The sequence below is a fragment of the Tasmannia lanceolata genome, unplaced genomic scaffold, assembly GCF_043159265.1.
Source record: "Tasmannia lanceolata isolate RefF3 unplaced genomic scaffold, GAP_Taslan_0.1 ptg000026l, whole genome shotgun sequence".
Taxonomy (NCBI): Eukaryota; Viridiplantae; Streptophyta; class Magnoliopsida; order Canellales; family Winteraceae; genus Tasmannia; species Tasmannia lanceolata.
In genome coordinates, this window is record NW_027518703.1 from 1,980,541 (window position 1) to 2,002,107 (window position 21,567).

Here is a 21,567-nt window from a genome sequence, read left to right on the forward strand (position 1 = left end):
TGTCCATGTAAAATCTGCTTATTTTAACAAATTCTGTCCATAAATTGTAATTCCTGTTAAGCATGAATCTGTTCATGTTTCCAGTTTCTGCTATGTTTAAATCAATGCACCAAACCTGTTTAAACCAGTGCTCACATCTAGTGCCTAACCAAACCAGTCCAATGTATAACAGTGCCTGTGCCTAACAATGCCTAACAGAATCAGTCCATAAAAGTATCACAGCTCTTGCATGAATCTGTCTCTGCCCTACACTGAAATCTGCATATTTGCAGCCATTATTCTATACAAATCTGTCCTATATACATTTTTTTTTACATGATATAGACTCTGTGGTTGTAATTCCATTTGGATTGAAAAAAAAAAGCATAGAACTGTTGCTCAGCACTCACTGTTATCTTGTTAGTTTATGCACTGGTTCAATCTTTCCCTGTTTCAGCTGATATAATTCTTTACTTGTTCAAGTTCTCACTGATAGTTCTGTCCACAATATAAGCTCACAACTAGCCATGTTTTACACAAAATCTGCCCCCTGTTAGACAATAAATCTGTTCTGCAATGTGTAGATGTTGTCCTGCATGTTGTATGCTCTGTATTTTAATCATTGGCTGAGTAAAAAAAAAAAAAAGTTTATTGGCTGATGTCCTGTAGCGTGTCTGCTGCCCCAACAGGTTATATGCTTCGTGATTTGTGATTTTGAGTTGGGAAGTAATTGTCGCCTTGTATGGCCTTGCATGCATTAATTCCTGATATCATAAGTAATATTATGATGCAGTGTTACTATCCAGTCTTGATAGCTGAATGATATAGATCATCATTGGTCCTAAAACACAGCCACATTGATGTGATTGTATATGACATACTTTAATTTACTCTTTATAATTAGCATGATCAGGTATATAGTTTATTCGTCCTAATTTTTAGTTTTTTGGAATTTCTGTAATATGGAAGTTGAATACCTGTATCTATCATAATACTAATCATGTCATATTTTGAGAGGAATGGTCGGATATAGTTGGATTTTACTCGTAAGACTATGAGGTGTTGAGCATATATATGGTAGTGAACTGTGAATCCCATTAAATATATTCCTTCAAAATGTTTGAAAATGGACCCTTGTTATTTGATCAGTATCTTTAGAAGAATATTTTTTTAGCATTATAGATAAATAGGTTATTATATATACTTATGTTTTGATAACAATCTCCATTGTCCATGATATGATTCAAGATTAATTTTGAAAATGAAGTATTTATAGGATTTTACTTTGTGTTAGTATTCTTTTGAACTTTAATACCTACATTCTCTTAGGTTAGGGCGATGAAGGCGCTAGCCCAAGCCCATCCTTAGGGGACTTGCTTAGTCCAAGTAGCACTCCATTTTCTCAAAAGACTTGCCTAGTCTTTTAGATCCAAATTTTTGGAGACAGGCATTGTCTCATTAATGAATCAACCTGAGTTAACCTCTAGAAGACTACCTCTAGTCTCATAGGTCTTAAACCCTCCTTTTTGTGCGTTGTTTGGTTTTGGGAGAACACCTTGCTCGGCTTGGCATCATACCCCTTACTTTATGGGTATTGGGTTGCACATTTGTTGCACCCTAGGGCTAGGTAGCTGTCCGGCCCGGTTGGGTGTTTTACTTAAACCAAATAGGCACAAGGTCTCTTTTTCCTTGTTCGCATTTTTTTCCTCTGTCCTATCTATATGTCTAAGAGACTTGCCCAGTCTCATTCTATTAGCATCCTCATCTTTGTGCATCATTTGGTTTTGGGAGAACATCCTACTCGGCTTGGCATCATACCCCTTACCCTTATGGGTATTGGGTTGCACATTTGTTGCACCCTAGGGCTAGGTAGCTGTCCGGCCCGGCTAGATGTTTTACCTTTGCTAAATATGCGCAAGGTCTCTTTTTCCTTGTTACTTGTGAGTTTTATCTTAGCTTGATAGTCTCACTAGCACCCTTCTTTATCTCTTTTTCTTTTAGGAGACAGGCTTTGTCTCATTAGCACCTCCTTCTTAGAATCCTATTTTCAGAGTCAGTCCTTAGCCTAGGAGTCTGTCCTTAGCTAGAGAGTCTGTCTTTCTTTCAGGAGTCAGTCCTATCATCATAGGGGTTAGGATTTTATCCAACCTCTCATCAAATCTTGTGTTTTTCTATCCGTTCTTGTAAGGTATAGGATGCTGTCCAACCCTTGCAGAGCTGTGTTTCTGTTCTTTTCCCCCGCAAAGCATAGGATGCTGTCCAGCCTTTGCGGGATATTGGGAGTCTGTCCTCCCCTTATGATGATAGGATTTGTTCCCTTTGAGTCAAAAACACTTAAAAACAACAAAAACATCTGAAAATCCAAAAATCTCAAAAATCTTGAGTCATTTAGGAGTAGTTTGGAAAATCGTTTCCGAACTACGTTGGCTTGATCCTCTTCCACGAGGTACGTAGTGCAGCTTGGGATCCACATCCCAAGTCCAGCCAAACCTTTAAAAATAAGCATTTTAAATCTTTCAAAAATTACAAAAATCTTTCAAAATATTGTTTTCTTCGAAAAGAAATTCCTCTAGAGTTAGGAGCTTGTCCTAGTTAGAGAGTTTTTGAGTCGGGAGTTGCTCCCTCGTTCGTTGTTTGTTTGTTGTGTGTTTTATTTGTTTGTGTTAGAGTTAGGAGTGAGTCCTAGCTAGGAGTTTTACGCCTCCGTCCGGTCAGTTGGCGATCCACATTGCCAATTGATGACTAGGTCTAAGATGCGATAGATCCTACTGTTTCTCTTAGGGCATACAGCTTAGCTACACATAGATTATAGGAACCACCTGCATTAGCTCAGGGCTAACCTGCATTTAGTTAAGGCATATAGGGTGTCCTAAAATCTACAATCCATTGGAATTTAAATAATCACATAAGAAGCTTTAAGAACTAGTCCGGTCTTTTAGATCGAGTCTAGGATAGAGGTCTAGATGTCTTAGGCATCATAGCTTAGAATAGGTGCGAAGAACTACGTTGCCTTGATTCTCGTGGAGGCGGGGATACGTAGGCTTCTTTGGATGAACATCAGATCATCTAAAGACTCGGGCCTAGGTATAGATTAGAGTCTTAGGGTTGTATAGTATCGAGTCATTTTTCTATGTTTTGCAGTGTTTTCTTACTTTATTGCGCAGACCTTATACTTTTTTGGTGTGTCGTGCATGTGTTTGTTCATCAGAACTTAGACACCCATTAGGCATGTCACTTATAACCTAGCTATGCTTAGGTGACACATGTTTCTTTTATTTTATCTTGTGTGCCTTTGATTTCATCTCCGAGACATGCATGATTAGATAGACGTCTTCTCGGAGATATTCATTCCCATTCCATATGATTTTCGCCCAAAGCTCTTCAAAATTATTAAGTAAATGGCATAAGAGACCAGGTGTTTGCACTTGGGCGGATGAGGTGCTCTTTAGACCTTCCGAATTCGTAACCAGGCACGAACCTTATTTTATATCTCTGGTTATCCGTTGCAACAGAGCATAGTATGGGATCCAGGGCCCATTTGCCTTTTTCCTTGGATGGCGACTCTTCTTTGTTTAAGGTACGCCTCGAATCTGGGCTAGTCCCCGAATCGAGAGGTATCTCACCTTTGTATCGCCACTCATGCTGTGAGGGGCACTTCTTTCGAGAGTTCCTTAGTAGAGCTCTCCATTCACGTGGATGATCCTGAGACTGACTCGCGTGGGGGCACACGTCCTCCACCGCCGCCTCTCTCGGATCGGGGTCCACAGGCTGGCGACTCTGCTGGGGAGTTCTTGGAACATTGCCTAACTCTTTTAAAATGCCATTTGTTGCTAATTTTGAAGAATTTTGAGCTAAAATCATTATAAATGGGAATTTAATTGCTTAGAATCCAGGGGCACCAGATAGGTGTTTAAAATAAGGGATTCACACACTGCACAGCATACATCATTTTGTTCTTTATTTTCTTTTATTGATTTTCTTATTATTGGCTCCACGGGATAGATATAATGCGTGCCTCATGGGATATCACTATCCAGATGGTGCTGTTGTATCTATTACCAAGCTATGCGCCAGTGCTGCAGTCGTAAACACTCGGTGTACTTGTGTTTACAGCAGCCGGTGAGCAATGAAGCATACTGTATATAACACTCGGTGTACTTGTGTTATATACTTAAAGTATGGATCATATGCATAGTACCTGATATTGAGTCCGGAGCTCTACTTTCATTTTTACATATATTATGTACATGGATATATATGTTGATTTAGTAAAACCCAATTAGGATCTGCATGTGCTTATATATATATTGCATTCATATAAGGACGAAACATGTGTTGCTTACACATGTTGGAGCTTAGATTTAGGAGCCATGTCCTATCCATAGATTATTGCAGTTCACCTTATGTGGCTACAGACGCAGTCCTAATACACTCACATGTCTGTCTTGAGTCAAGCTTCTTGACTCTATGGGATCATATTTAGGGCTGGTGCCCCTGATTAGGATATATATGTATATATCTATATTTTGATTATCAGATTAGAGCCTACTCATTAGTGAGGCTTCCTTATCTAATCAAATTAGTCATATCAGTCTGTTCTTCGGATCTAGACCCGACCAGTGGCTTTTACTTGCCCTCTTATGGTCGTGGCCTATCTTTTGCTCTAGTCATGGAGATTTTGTCCATATATCTTTTGATTATAAGATCAGGACCTACTTTCTAGTAGAGATTCCTGGGCTTGAATCAATCAATCGTGTATATTCATTTTTCAGATCTAAACCTAGCTAGTGGCTTCTACCTGTCACACTCATAGCTATGGTTTATTCCTTGACCCAGTGATGATAAATATTACCTGTGTTCATCCTTCAAATGCAAACCTCATTTATCCATTCTTTTGTTGTATTACTCAGATTATTGTTCGTCCTGTCTTAGATATGGTCGATAGCCTGTCTGCTGTCTCTATGACCATAGTCTATCATTATTGATCTTCTTGATCGTACATTTTTGTCGTCCACCTTTCAGATTTAGATCCGGTCTATGATCTACTTTTGTCATTTTATGACCGTGGTCTCTTCCCTGAGTTTCTGATCATCTTTGATCATCAATGGAACATTTGATGTCGCCAATTATATCCTTCTTGTGATTATTGGTTAAGTCCATCTTTATTCTTTGTTTATTCCAAGTTATTCTCCATTCCCTAATTATCCCATCCTATTCTTTGTGTTTAGGTTAAATCATGGCGAATAATTTGTTGAAAGGCTGGATAAGCGAGACTATTGGGGCTCTTCCGCTAGAATCCTCGGATAGGAGTATGGCTGATCGGTTCATCTGTGCCTTCAGTCATTTGAGTGTTTCCGATATAAATTGGAAGTTTCTCCAAGCAGCCGCTAGATTCTGGGATCCTAATCTTCATGTTTTTCGATTTGGATCATTCGAGCTTTGTCCTATATTCGAAGATTGGTGTGCTTTATTAGAGCTCCCAACAGATGGACTTTGGATACAATCTTCGAACATAGATTCCTCTCATTCCATTTTTTGCAAGCTATTCAAAAATCAAACCGTTGATGCACTTTCATGCTTAACGGATACGTGTGTGCAAGTTCAAAACCTCATCACCCTTTTTTCTGAAAACGTCGATCCTACTAACTCTCGTTTTCAGAGTTGTCGACGCAATGCTTTGATTTTTAGTGTCTTTGCGCGATATGTCATTCGGAAAAACCCTCGTTTTGCTCCGTTAACCTTGTTAACGGTGGTAGACCAAATTAACAAAGGGAGGAACCCCATTCCTACCATGTTAGCAGAGACCTTTTTGGGACTAGATCTTATTGCTTCCCAAAATATCAAGGACAATTTATGTGGGTGTGTGAAGTTGTTGTATGTCTGGCTTGGTGAAAAATTTCAAATTCTTCAGCGACAAAAACAAAATCTGTATACCCTGAAGAATTTCCATACATGGAAACCAATAGCCAACCAACCTCAGTCCATTGATGAATGGCACAATTGGTTACAACATGTAGAGGAGAGCCAGTTTCGCTGGGTAAGTCATTCATGTTTCCATGTTTTTACTAGCACTTACCCACATTCATTTGTTTACCTCATGGGTATCGAGAAATCTTCTTTTTATGCACCCATACGAATTCTCCATCAGATTACGGGAATTCCATGTCCTCCCGGAATCATAGTCCCTCCTCTTTGTGAAGATCTTACTCCTGATCTCGTCCGATCCATTGTGGCTGCTTGGGGAAACAAAAATATAGAAAGGAGGTTAGGTTTATCTCGCAAATTCCGACGTGGAGAAATATCGGAAGAGCCTGCAAGCCGTCGAGCTCGGATTGAGGAACCTTGAAGATCCATATCATGTTTTGTTATTCCGATTTCTGCATTTCCCATTCTTGTCAGTCTGTTTATCCAGCTGTGATCAGAGATTATTTTTTTTTTTTTTTTTTTTTTTTTTCATCCGTTGTAATCACAATTTGGATTTTATTAATGAAAGTGTGTTTTTGTTTCTTTTGTCATTGTTTGATCAAGATAGTTTATCTCGATTATCAAAATTTTAATCTAGTGATTATACTTCCATTTCAGGATTCTTGATTGAGCAGCCATTGCTCCTAAGAAAATCCTCGTTTCAAAACCAACCTGGTCCCGTCAGACATCTGATTCCAGGCTGAGCCGGCAATCCTTGTCACCTTTTTCTTTTACTTCTCCTTTATCGCCTTCCTTGAATTTTCAAGAAATACTTTCACCCGTCCAACCAACCCCTGAAATGATGGCAGAGAATGGGCAAAATAGTATGGACACCAATGAGATGATGAAAGCGATAATGTTACAATTGAGTACCATTAATGAAGAAATAGCCCGATTAAAGAATGACAGAGAATCTACTACCAAGAATCCTGCACCTCAGCAAACCCCAATCATGCCTCGCCCACCTCCTACAATGGCTCAGCCTCCTGTGTTGCCAATCTTTGACAATTCTGATGACGAGCAGTATGAAGAAGAGAACTGTCTCCCCCATCTGGATAAAGGCAAGGGGATAGTCGATAGGTTGGATAAGATGGCCCAGGAGATGGAGAGCATGAAAATGCAGGGTCCGAAAAAATTAAACATGGCCGAGTATATGATAATACCGGGAGTTGTGCTACCTCCTAATTTCAAGATGCCGGATCATGATAAGTATGATGGGACAGGATGTCCCAAGAGTCATCTGAAAGCCCTTATTCCTCTCTTACAGCAGCATGGGCTTACTCCAGAGCAGATTGCTCTTCTTTTCCCTAGATCTCTTACTGGAACAGCAAAGAAATGGTTTTTGAGCTTAAAAACCGAAGAGATCAGAACTCTGGAGGATATTGCCAATAGATTTGTTGAGCAATTCTCCATGGAAGAGGGAATAGATGTGACAAAAAGAGATCTGAAGGCGCTGAAGCAAGGGCACAATGAAACCTTCACTTCTTTCATTCGCCGATGGAGGCGTAAAGCGGCGCAGATGACACATCGATTATCAGATGCCGATCAAATTAAGATTGTTGTCAAGAACCTATCCCCGCAATACTATCATCACATGGCTATTCAGTATTTTCTGGACTTCAATCATCTGATAAAAACAGGGACTCAAATCGAAGATGCTTTGTCCAAGGGACTAAGATCAAGATCTTCGTCTGATGTGAGAGAGGGAAAAAGACCTATTGTGGCACCGAAGGAGGTGCACAATCTTAACTATACCAGGCCTTCCAGTTATGCCAGACCACCGGGTTATGATCAACCACCATCCAGAACGGTGACCGAGGTCAGGAGGCCTATTGAAAAGAAGGTCTTTCGTCAGTTCGACCCTCTCCCTTACTCTTTATCAGTGGCTTTGAAGAAGTTACTGAGAGATAAAAAAATCACTTTGTTGGAACCTAGAGAGCTTCCTAACCCTTTGCCCAAGTATTGGAGGAAAGACCAGTACTGCGATTATCATCAGAATTCAGGGCATTTGACTGACAAATGCATGGCTTTAAGACACAAGATCCAAGACATGATAGAAGCAAAGGATCTTGCCGTTGAAGCACCGAACGTCACTCGAAACCCATTGCCTACACATGCAATGCCTCCCCCGAACGTGTATGCCATTTTCACTGAAGAAATCCTCTTAGATCACTCCCGTATTTGTGCGGTTATTTCTGATAGACCGTATGTTCTGAGATGGGATGATGAAGATGAAGCGATCGAAAACAAGAAACCTTATATACTGTCCCTTCCAGATGAAGGATTAACAGGATCCTCTGAATGTTCTTGTTCTTATGTCCTCAAGAGTGAGGAAGAAGAAGTGATGAAAGAAAAGGTCCCCTATGTCTTGAGACTAGAGGAAGAAGACTTGTTGCTTCTAGAGGATCAGTGTGACGAGCTCCGTCATGTCACACGTGGTGGTCGGGTCTTTAAGCCAGTTGAACTCAGAGCTGAGAATCCTGCCGAAATAGCCCGAGCATCAGAAAATCAGAGGCAAAGACAAACTGTGGAAGAAGAAGAAGACAACTTGTTGAAACAATTGAAGAAAACACAAGCTAATGTTTCAATTTGGGGTTTGTTGATGGCATCCCCAAAGCACCGACAAGTTGTACTTCGAGAGCTTAACGCATCCCAAGTGTCAGTCGAGATTACTCCTGACGAACTAGTCAGTCTAGTTGCCATGGCAAGGGCCTCAAAGACTTTATCCTTCACTGATGAGGATTTACCTCCGGAGGGTAGAGATCACACTCGACCTCTCAGGATTACCATAATCTGCAACAAGAAAAGGGTACCTGAAGTACTAGTAGACAACGGGTCTGCTCTGAACGTATGTCCTTTGAGCACCGCTGTTACTTTGGGATTTGGGCCCAACAACTTCATACCATCTGAGCAAGGCATATTAGCATACGATGGTACGAGAAGAGACGTGATCGGGATACTGGCCACCGATATCGAAATAGGGGGAGAAACCTTTGAAGTTGAATTCCAAGTACTCGATATAAAGACTTCTTTCTTCCTTCTTCTGGGCCGACCTTGGCTGCACAAGGTCGGAGTTATTCCTTCAACTTTGCATCAGAAGTTGAAATTTGTTAGGAATAACAAAGTGATAACAGTCCGAGGAGACCCTGAGCCGGAAGTTGGACAAATAACATCTGAACTGAATACTGAAAAATCAAGAGATGTTAGTTTAACCGGTTTTTCTTTAGAAATCTCTACAATTTCCTTTGGGGAAGCAATGAATGAAGAGATAATGTTTTTATCAAGCACGAACACTCAAGTGGTGAAGATAATGCGAAAGTATGGTTATGTCCCGGGAACTGGTCTGGGAAGAAATCTGCAAGGCCCAACTGAGTGGCCGGAATTGAAAGCAGTCGGCGGATTATTCGGGTTAGGGTACGAGCCAACTCCGAAAGAGGTTCAAGAAATGAAGCGTTATATGATGAAGTGGGCTGAATGCCGTCGTCGAGGTACAGAATTTCCGACAGGACCGTACAGCATGATTATGAACGGCCGATTCAGAAGGGAAGGGGCAGACTGTCCGTTCTATGGTTTTCCTGAGACCTGGTGCGATAAGACTGGGAAGAGGCTTCCAGGGTTAGAGATCTTCTTCACAGATGAGTTGTCAGACGATTTCTACAGTGAGCAGTTTGCCTTGGCATCGATAGCAGAAAAACCAGCTACAGATTGGGCGGAAAATATTGAGCCGCATCTCCTAGACTCCCTATATCAGGTTGAGGCCCCGATCATCGCTATGATTGGAGAAGATGTGCCCTTCACGAGCCCAAGGGATTGCATTACTCCAGCCACTGGACCTTTAGACAATTGGACCGCACAGGTTATACCCCAAGTAGTCCTCCAGTATAGTCCAGTCCTTTCAAAAGAGTCAGTCATTTCAAAAAATGTGTCAGTTTCTGAGTTCAACCTAGAGTCTGTCATTTCTAACTTTTCTTTTGATGCAGGTACCATAGAGGTCGGAGTAGTTCTCGGAGGTGGTGAAGAGTCGGTTCCTGTCGAGTCTCGGTCAGAAGATGTTTTCACTGATTCTTCATTTGTACATAGTCCTGTCTATGTTGATACTGATGTCAACATGTCATTTCATTTGAATTCAGAGTCTGTAACGCCCGCTGTGGGTGAATCATTCGATGTAATCATCAATTCTGCAAAAGAAATAAAAGACTCATTTGTGTACGATCCTGTCTTTATTTCTAATTCTGTTTCTGATTCTGCTTCAAAGCCTGATCAAATAACTAATAATAATAATAATCAAGACTCCCCCTCAAACGAGGAAGCCGACGAAACTCCTTTTGAAATCAAATACATGATTCAACAAGAGGAGATTCGCCGAGCAAAACCACTCGAAGAAGAAATTGAAACCGTAAATATAGGTGATGAAACTTTAATTCGGGAGATTCGGATTGGCAAAACTTTATCTCCTGAGGAGCGCGAAGAATTAATCACCTTGCTAAAAGAGTTTAAGGAGGTCTTTGCTTGGTCTTACGATGACATGCCGGGATTGAGTGAGGACATTGTGCAACACAAATTACCTCTAATTCCGGGCATCAAACCGAAGAAGCAAAAACTCCGAAAACTTAAAACAGAATGGGAGTTGAAAGTTCATGATGAGGTTAAGAAGCTACTTGAAGTAAAATTCATTGAAGTAGTGGAATATCCCGAATGGCTTGCAAATATAGTTCCTGTGCCCAAGAAAGATGGGAAAGTCAGGATGTGCGTTGATTTCAGAGATCTGAATAAGGCGAGCCCAAAAGATGACTTTCCTCTTCCGAACATCGATATTCTGGTAGACAACACTGCTGGACATGCTCTGTTATCTTTCATGGATGGGTTTTCAGGCTACAATCAGATCAAGATGGCGCCTGAGGATACGATGAAGACGGCATTTATTACTCAATGGGGGACATACTGTTACCGAGTAATGCCGTTTGGCCTCAAGAATGCTGGTGCTACCTATCAGAGGGCTGCGACAACTCTTCTTCATGACATGATTCATAAGGAGGTCGAGGTCTATGTCGATGACATGATTGTCAAAGGCAGGACTCGGTCAGAGCATACAGTCGCTTTGAGAAAGTTCTTTGAGCGAATCCGAAAGTTTCAACTTCGCTTGAACCCAAATAAATGTGTATTTGGGGTCACGTCAGGGAAGTTGCTGGGATTCATGGTCAGTGAAAGAGGAATCGAAGTGGACCCTCAGAAAATCAAGGCTATCCAAGAAATGCAACCACCAAAGACGGAAAAGCAAATTCGTGGATTCCTTGGCAAGGTGCAATACTTGAGGAGATTCATATCTCATTTAACTATGACATGTGAACCCATCTTCAAATTATTGAAAAAGAATTCCTCCAAGAAATGGAATGAAGAATGTCAGGAAGCATTTGAAAAGGTCAAGCAGTGTTTGTCTTTGCCTCCTGTCTTATCCCCAGTCATTCCTGGTCAACCATTGTTGATGTATTTGTCCATCACAGATACAGCAATGGGTTGTATGCTTGCTCAGCAAGATGTAAGATCTAAGAAGGAGAAGCCTATCTACTACATCAGTAAGAAAATGCTAGAGTACGAGATAAAGTACACTATCTTGGAAAAGACTTGTCTAGCATTAGTCTGGGCGACTCAAAGGCTTAGACATTATCTCTTATCGAATAAGGTATTTTTGCTTTCACGGATGGATCCGTTGAAGTACTTATTCGAGAAGCCCGCCCTTACAGGAAGAACTGCAAGGTGGTTGCTATTGTTATCTGAGTTTGACATCACATACGTCACTCAGAAATCCGTCAAAGGACGGGTTATTGCTGAGCAGCTAGCTGATGCTCCTGTTGAGGAGAATGCTTTTCTGAAGGCTGAATTTCCTGATGAAGAGATCATGGAACTTGAAGAAGAAATTCCAAGTACTAGATGGACAATGTACTTTGATGGAGCCGTTAACAATCGAGGACAAGGAATAGGAGCAGTGCTTGTATCTCCCAAGAAAGAATACATCCCAATATCCATCAAGTTACAATTCGAATGTACAAATAACATGGCAGAGTACGAAGCTTGTATCGCAGGACTTGAGGCAGCTTTAATTTTGAAAGTCCAAGAGATTGATGTATTTGGAGATTCAATTCTGATAATTTGTCAAACCAATGGTAATTGGAAGACAAGAGAATCAAAATTGATCCCGTATAATTTTTATCTCGAATCTCTGGCCAAGAAATTCAAGAGTATCACATTTACCCATCTGTCGAGAACCAAAAATCATTTTGCAGACGCCTTGGCTACCTTAGCCTCGATGTTGGATATTTCTGAGACAATGGAGGTCCAGCCTTTAGCTGTGAGGTCGCAATGGGCTCCAGCGCATGTAAATGCCATTGAAATATCAGCGCGATGTCCAGATGGAAAACCGTGGTATACTGATATCCGAAATCTCATTTCAGGCAATGGCCATCCCCCTGAAGCTTCCAGCAAAGAGAGAAAAACTCTTCAGAGATTCGCCGCTAACTTCATCATTTGTGGTGAAGAATTGTACAGAAGATCCTTTGACGGTATTCAGCTTCTGTGTGTTGATGAAGATCAGGCTGCAGAGCTCATAGAACAAACACATGAAGGTGTTTGTGGTCCTCACATGAATGGTAAAATGCTATCAAGGAAGATCCTTAGACTCGGTTTCTATTGGCCCTCAATGGAAACAGATTGTTTCGCATTTGTGAAGAAATGTCATAAATGCCAAGTCTATGCGAATCTTATTCATGTGCCTCCGTCAGAGCTGCATTCTATGACCTCGCCATGGCCATTTTCAGTATGGGGGATTGATATCATTGGCAAAGTCTATCCTAAGTCGTCAAGTGGGCACGAGTACATCTTGGTGGCCATTGACTATTTCACGAAGTGGATAGAAGCTGCTTCATATGCTTCCATAACTTCCAATACAGTTGCGAAGTTCATCCGTGCAAACATCATTTGCAGATATGGAGTACCTCATGAGTTGATTTCTGACAATGGATCTCACTTCAAGAAAGAGGTAGTGCACCTGTGCGAAGAATTTAAAATCAAGCATCATAAGTCATCTCCTTACAGACCGCAGACAAATGGTGCTGTAGAGGCAGCTAATAAGAACATCAAGGTTATTATTAGCAAAATGACAGAAACTTATAAGGATTGGTCGAATAAACTCCCGTATGCTTTGTGGGCTTACAGGACGTCGATCAGATCCTCTACAGGTGTAACTCCGTACTCTCTAGTTTACGGAATGGAAGCAGTCCTCCCTGTTGAAGTGAGAATCCCGTCTTTAAGAGTTATGATGGAAGCGAATCTGCCAGAGTCTGAGTGGGCCAAAGCCGGACATGATGAATTGCAGATGATTGATGAAAAGAGGCTCAGAGCCTTATACCACATCCAAGGGTATCAGAGAAGAATTGAAAGGGCATTCAATAAGAAAGTCAAGGTTCGAGACCTGAAACCAGGAGATCTCGTCTTGAAATCTTATCGAGCACCGGTGTTCGATCCCAGAGGAAAATTTAGGCCAAACTGGTCTGGTCCTTACATTGTTGATGAAGTCCTGCCTGGAAAAGCCGTAAGACTCCTCAATGAAAATGGAGAAAAATTAACAGAACCTACAAACCTGGACCAACTAAAAAAGTATTATGCTTAAATACACAAGGAGGCCATCCTTGATCGACCAGAGCCAAAAGCTAATAACCCAAAAGTCAAAATACCGTTTGCAAACCCTTTGGGCCTATAACAAAAAAAAAAATCCCTTTTTCTTGACAAACACAAACCAGGGGCATCTTTTATGACTTGCGTCATAAAAGATAGTAAGCTTGAACTACGTTCTGACCTGATTCCTTTCTACAGGATACGTAGGCCACCTGATTAATTCGGGTTCGGTCAAAATTTTCAAATCCTTCAAATCTTTCAAATCCTTGAAAATATGAAAGAAAGAACAAAACAAAAAAATCCTTGAAACCCCAAAAATGGGCGAACTACGCGGACCTGATTCCCATTTTCTTTGGGGATACGTAGGCAGTCTGGAGGGCCAGATTCGGTTAAATACATAAAACAAACCAAAAGTTTAACCTGTTTGAACCCAAGCCTACCTAAAAGTCCTTCTGGTATATTTTAGGTCCAGGTTTGTAGAGAAACAGAAAGAAAGAAAAACTGATGGAGTCTTAGACCCGCTAGACTGAAAAACCGAAAGGGCGGTCTAGGCAAAAATTAGGGTCATTCACCTGCTAAGTTGAAAACCCGAAAGGGCGGCTTAGGCAAAAATCAAGGTGCAAAGCCTGCTGGATGGAAAATCTGCAAGGGCAGACAGTCCAGGCAAAATATAAGGCAGGCGGTCCGCCAAATCAAAAACCCGAAAAGGTGATTTGGTCATGGCAGTGACTTCAAAAGGACAAAACCTCTGAATGCCGGCAAGACTTTTATTTCTTCTGAGGCATTACTCTGAAGTCTGAGTAAGCGCCAGTAGCGATTCTTCTGACACTCTATAAGCTAAGGAGTTAAGACTAAGCAAACCAAAGGGATAATAACCATGACGGAAAACCTGAAAAGAGGAATGAAACACCTTTAAATACGATTTTTGAAAGATTCTAAGAAGTGGTAGACTATACCATTTTAAAATACTTATCAGGCTGAAAAGCAGATTCAGTTTCTCTTAGAATCCAAGTCATGGTCGAAGTCCTCCTTTGTTGTTAGCCACAGTTCAGTCCTTGTCAAAGTCAAGATTAAACTCCAAGGTCTTGTGTGGGGAGTCCTGTGTGGTCAATGTCTCTCCAAGGTTGGAGTGGTAGAAAAGTGATGAAGTTGTGGATCCTTGAAAATGATGCAGAGCAGAACAGAGTTCAGAAGGATAGTACTCAGACCATTCGAAGTATTGGCAGCGGACAGAAAGAGAAGAAAATTATCAGATTCAGTCTGTTGTATTTGAAAAGATTTGTAACTTCAAAAATTCAGGAAATGAAAGCCTTTGCTACAATGTTCCCTATGTTTGTTCTCCTATGAATTTGTCATGGAAGTAAATTCGTACTAGGGGCATCTTTTATAACCTGTTCAGGTTATAAAAGATATCAAGTGAACTTTGATAATTGAGATAATTAATTTCATTAAATGAAGATAAGAAGAGCTTCAGTAGAGTTTTTGGTCAAATTCCTCTGAGAGTCTTTCTTATCATCTTATTGAAAATCTATCTCATAATCCCCAGTGGAGTTTCTATCCATAAAATATAAATAAACCAAGCATTCAAATTAAATCATCTGCATCTGTGCATAAACCCATTGCCTCCGAGCATAATTCCCTGCCTCCGAGCATAAATTCTCTGCCTCCGAGCATAAACCCATTGCCTCCGAGCATAAATCCTTGCCTCCGAGCATAAAACCCTGCCTCCGAGCATAAATCTTTGCCTCCGAGCATAAATTCCCTGCCTCCGAGCATAAATCCTTGCCTCTGAGCATAAAACTTTGTTTCTAAGTATAAATTCCCTGCCTCCGAGCATAAATCCTTGCCTCTGAGCATAAAACTTTGTTTCTAAGTATAAATTTTGGCCTCCAAGCATAAATCCTTGCTTCCAAGCATAAATCCTCGCCTCTGAGCATAAAAACATGATTTTGAACATAGAAACAAGCCTCTGTGCAAAAACTCAGGCCTCCGAGCTAAAATTCCCTAGCATCTAAGCTAAAACTTTTCAACCTCCGTGCATAAACCATTTGCCTCTGAGCATAAAACCATCCGCCTCTGAGCAGAAAACCAACATTCCTAACAAACCAATCCTCTAATAATCCAACCTTCACCAAATCATTTTCTCCATCTTGTTCTCTAAATCAATTTTGGGGCTAGTCAAAATGTGACGTCTGTTCAGCTTTGACATTCGCGCGACAAGCACGCTCTGCCAAAGAGGGGCATCTGTAGACACCCCATTTTGACTAAGCCCTAAATCTTCCCAGCCCGTGCCAAATCCATCCGAATCTTAGCATTAGGGTCCCAAACTTCGCTCTAAGCCTGATTAAGGCCTTATTTTAATCTCTGCAAAATTTCATCGAGATCGGGACTCGTTTGCCCAGCAATCGGGCTGAGAGGGTGTGTGTAGTGTAAATAGGGGGTGGCCCACCAGGATCTTCATTTTACCCTAAAAACCTTGTATTTAGGGAAAATTCCAGTTATCCAAAGACCCTAGGTGCCCATGAATACATTTTTAGAAGCCTTAGGACCTCAGAAATGTCATGGCAAAATTTTAGAAAAATCCGCCAAGAAAATTCGAAAAAGACAAGCCAAGTTAGTGCATTTATCAAATAATGGGGGGGTGAATTAGCCATTTGGGATCGCGCATGTGTGCGCTTATCAAATGGGAGTGCCGATATCAACTGCTCAAATTTCTATAAATAAGAGCTTAAGCTCTCATTTTTAGGGGATTTAGGTTTTGGCTAATTTTTTTTAAGAGAGAGAAGCTCTGCGATTTTTTAGAGAGAGAAACTAGATCTCATTTTCCCCAAATCCAAACCCTAGTTTATCTACTTTCTTCTCCGATCTGATCCCTCGGATCTCCGGCCACAATCGTCATTGCTTCGATCCTTCTCCTATACCTCTCCGATCCAAACTCCAACTGAATCCTATTCTTTTCTCTTGCTTCTAAACCTTATTTCCTCTGTTTCTAGCCCTAAAAGATCATTCTTAACAGATCGGAGGAGACTCAAGTTCGTCCTCATATAATTTTGCCGGATCTTCACTTATCTTTTGATAGTGTAAATAGAGCGGGCAGCTTTTGTCTTTGGTATATCTACAGAAAGTTCAAAAGACATTACAGGTAAGTGATTTACATACTTGTCTCGGTTTTTTCTCTTAAAATTTTGTTTGAAAATTCAGATGTGCAAATGAGACTTGTTAGATTGGGCTTTAGATTATCTTACTTAAGGAAAAATAAAAGATTTTTTTAAGGATTTCATGAGTGCTGTATTATGTTTTCCTTGTGCGAATGATAATTTTTACAGATTTTACTTTGAATTGTATAGATCTTATAAATTTTTGAGTAGCTAAAAATCTTCTCTTTCAAAATTGAAAGTATTCAATTGAAGAAGTAAGGAGAAATTATATTTTGATCTAAGGATTTCGTCTGTTTGATTGCTTAAATATTGTTTGAGGTTTTGAAGAAAATGTTGGCAATACATATGAATAAAAAAAAAATTACTAGATGATTGTTCAATTTCTAAGATTTTTCTTGTTAAGTTCTTCGAAAATCTGATCATGTACCTGAGTGTTCAAATACATGCCGGAATAATTATTCTTGCTATTTTCATAATCCGGGTATCTAATTCTTTTGTTAGATTGATTTCCAAAGATAATAAATCTTCATTTTGTTTTGGTTAAAATTTTGATTTAGAACATGTATTATGAGATATGGATAGGATAGAGCTTAACTGCCAAATGTGTGTGTGGTAATGTCATGAATGTTGAGGCACAATTATTTTTTTTTAAGTGCTCATTCATTTCAGAGTCATAACTTTCCACAAACATATTCTGCTAATATATTCGTAGACTTCATTCTGGCATTTGACAGCTACCATTTCATTATTGTATAGTTGCATTTACAATTCAGCTCATATGTTGTGTTAATAGTGTAGCTCATGTGTTTGTCACTTGGAACATTATCATGTACAGTTTTTTCAGTTCAATTTATCATTGTAACACTCTTTCATTTCAAATATATATAGTCCCCATCTTTCGTTGAGATTGACAGCAACCCCTATATGGTCCTTTGAATAGGGAAGTGACCATGGCTGATGCTTTATGAATTTATGCCCTCCATTTTCTGTCCAAAAACAGCCCTTGTTTTAACCCTTGTTGAATCAGTTTATTATGTGATAGTTTAGTTCAATGAATCAGTTCCCTGTTCGCACATATTTTGTTCACAGATCATCCCAATTTTTTACAATATTGGTTCATTATTCAGTATAGTTTTTTTTTTTTTTTGTGTAAGGCTAATCTATAGTTAAGCTCATTGTCTTCTACACATAAATCCATCCCATAATTTGATATCTGTTTTGCCATAAATCTGCTTCGGTTTTGTACAAATCTGTCACTATTTCAACACTTGTTTAAATTATCCACTGTTTGGATCTGCTACTGTTTTAGCACTTGTTTAAATCATCCATTGTTTGTTTCTGCCATTGTTTCAGCACTTGTTTAAACCAGCCACTGTTTGGATCTGCCATTGTTTCAGCCTTGGTTTGAATCAGTCCATTTTGACCCCAGTTGTTCACATCTTGATGCCCCAGTTTTTACATAAACTCTTCTTATAAATTTTGTTCTAAGTCTTTGCACGTTTTCAGCTCATGATTAGGCCATAAATCTATTCAGTTTTCATAAAATCTGTACATGTAAAGTTTGCCCAGTTTTGTATGATTTGTCCATGTAAAATCTGCTTATTTTAACAAATTCTGTCCATAAATTGTAATTCCTGTTAAGCATGAATCTGTTCATGTTTCCAGTTTCTGCTATGTTTAAATCAATGCACCAAACCTGTTTAAACCAGTGCTCACATCTAGTGCCTAACCAAACCAGTCCAATGTATAACAGTGCCTGTGCCTAACAATGCCTAACAGAATCAGTCCATAAAAGTATCACAGCTCTTGCATGAATCTGTCTCTGCCCTACACTGAAATCTGCATATTTGCAGCCATTATTCTATACAAATCTGTCCTATATACATTTTTTTTACATGATATAGACTCTGTGGTTGTAATTCCATTTGGATTGAAAAAAAAAAGCATAGAACTGTTGCTCAGCACTCACTGTTATCTTGTTAGTTTATGCACTGGTTCAATCTTTCCCTGTTTCAGCTGATATAATTCTTTACTTGTTCAAGTTCTCACTGATAGTTCTGTCCACAATATAAGCTCACAACTAGCCATGTTTTACACAAAATCTGCCCCCTGTTAGACAATAAATCTGTTCTGCAATGTGTAGATGTTGTCCTGCATGTTGTATGCTCTGTATTTTAATCATTGGCTGAGTAAAAAAAAAAAAAAGTTTATTGGCTGATGTCCTGTAGCGTGTCTGCTGCCCCAACAGGTTATATGCTTCGTGATTTGTGATTTTGAGTTGGGAAGTAATTGTCGCCTTGTATGGCCTTGCATGCATTAATTCCTGATATCATAAGTAATATTATGATGCAGTGTTACTATCCAGACTTGATAGCTGAATGATATAGATCATCATTGGTCCTAAAACACAGCCACATTGATGTGATTGTATATGACATACTTTAATTTACTCTTTATAATTAGCATGATCAGGTATATAGTTTATTCGTCCTAATTTTTAGTTTTTTGGAATTTCTGTAATATGGAAGTTGAATACCTGTATCTATCATAATACTAATCATGTCATATTTTGAGAGGAATGGTCGGATATAGTTGGATTTTACTCGTAAGACTATGAGGTGTTGAGCATATATATGGTAGTGAACTGTGAATCCCATTAAATATATTCCTTCAAAATGTTTGAAAATGGACCCTTGTTATTTGATCAGTATCTTTAGAAGAATATTTTTTTAGCATTATAGATAAATAGGTTATTATATATACTTATGTTTTGATAACAATCTCCATTGTCCATGATATGATTCAAGATTAATTTTGAAAATGAAGTATTTATAGGATTTTACTTTGTGTTAGTATTCTTTTGAACTTTAATACCTACATTCTCTTAGGTTAGGGCGATGAAGGCGCTAGCCCAAGCCCATCCTTAGGGGACTTGCTTAGTCCAAGTAGCACTCCATTTTCTCAAAAGACTTGCCTAGTCTTTTAGATCCAAATTTTTGGAGACAGGCATTGTCTCATTAATGAATCAACCTGAGTTAACCTCTAGAAGACTACCTCTAGTCTCATAGGTCTTAAACCCTCCTTTTTGTGCGTTGTTTGGTTTTGGGAGAACACCTTGCTCGGCTTGGCATCATACCCCTTACTTTATGGGTATTGGGTTGCACATTTGTTGCACCCTAGGGCTAGGTAGCTGTCCGGCCCGGTTGGGTGTTTTACTTAAACCAAATAGGCACAAGGTCTCTTTTTCCTTGTTCGCATTTTTTTCCTCTGTCCTATCTATATGTCTAAGAGACTTGCCCAGTCTCATTCTATTAGCATCCTCATCTTTGTGCATCATTTGGTTTTGGGAGAACATCCTACTCGGCTTGGCATCATACCCCTTACCCTTATGGGTATTGGGTTGCACATTTGTTGCACCCTAGGGCTAGGTAGCTGTCCGGCCCGGCTAGATGTTTTACCTTTGCTAAATATGCGCAAGGTCTCTTTTTCCTTGTTACTTGTGAGTTTTATCTTAGCTTGATAGTCTCACTAGCACCCTTCTTTATCTCTTTTTCTTTTAGGAGACAGGCTTTGTCTCATTAGCACCTCCTTCTTAGAATCCTATTTTCAGAGTCAGTCCTTAGCCTAGGAGTCTGTCCTTAGCTAGAGAGTCTGTCTTTCTTTCAGGAGTCAGTCCTATCATCATAGGGGTTAGGATTTTATCCAACCTCTCATCAAATCTTGTGTTTTTCTATCCGTTCTTGTAAGGTATAGGATGCTGTCCAACCCTTGCAGAGCTGTGTTTCTGTTCTTTTCCCCCGCAAAGCATAGGATGCTGTCCAGCCTTTGCGGGATATTGGGAGTCTGTCCTCCCCTTATGATGATAGGATTTGTTCCCTTTGAGTCAAAAACACTTAAAAACAACAAAAACATCTGAAAATCCAAAAATCTCAAAAATCTTGAGTCATTTAGGAGTAGTTTGGAAAATCGTTTCCGAACTACGTTGGCTTGATCCTCTTCCACGAGGTACGTAGTGCAGCTTGGGATCCACATCCCAAGTCCAGCCAAACCTTTAAAAATAAGCATTTTAAATCTTTCAAAAATTACAAAAATCTTTCAAAATATTGTTTTCTTCGAAAAGATCTTCCTCTAGAGTTAGGAGCTTGTCCTAGTTAGAGAGTTTTTGAGTCGGGAGTTGCTCCCTCGTTCGTTGTTTGTTTGTTGTGTGTTTTATTTGTTTGTGTTAGAGTTAGGAGTGAGTCCTAGCTAGGAGTTTTACGCCTCCGTCCGGTCAGTTGGCGATCCACATTGCCAATTGATGACTAGGTCTAAGATGCGATAGATCCTACTGTTTCTCTTAGGGCATACAGCTTAGCTACACATAGATTATAGGAACCACCTGCATTAGCTCAGGGCTAACCTGCATTTAGTTAAGGCATATAGGGTGTCCTAAAATCTACAATCCATTGGAATTTAAATAATCACATAAGAAGCTTTAAGAACTAGTCCGGTCTTTTAGATCGAGTCTAGGATAGAGGTCTAGATGTCTTAGGCATCATAGCTTAGAATAGGTGCGAAGAACTACGTTGCCTTGATTCTCGTGGAGGCGGGGATACGTAGGCTTCTTTGGATGAACATCAGATCATCTAAAGACTCGGGCCTAGGTATAGATTAGAGTCTTAGGGTTGTATAGTATCGAGTCATTTTTCTATGTTTTGCAGTGTTTTCTTACTTTATTGCGCAGACCTTATACTTTTTTGGTGTGTCGTGCATGTGTTTGTTCATCAGAACTTAGACACCCATTAGGCATGTCACTTAT

At 39.8% G+C, this 21,567-nt stretch overlaps 1 protein-coding gene across 1 annotated transcript; it reads left to right on the forward strand.

Moving 5' to 3' along the window:
* The first annotated feature begins 11,839 nt into the window (after positions 1-11,839).
* LOC143858830 (uncharacterized) lies at positions 11,840-19,151 on the forward strand. Its single transcript, XM_077369543.1, has 2 exons — positions 11,840-12,316; positions 19,122-19,151. Exons 1-2 carry the CDS (start codon positions 11,840-11,842, stop codon positions 19,149-19,151), a joined length of 507 nt encoding a protein of 168 aa, XP_077225658.1.
* The last annotated feature ends 2,416 nt before the right edge of the window (positions 19,152-21,567 follow it).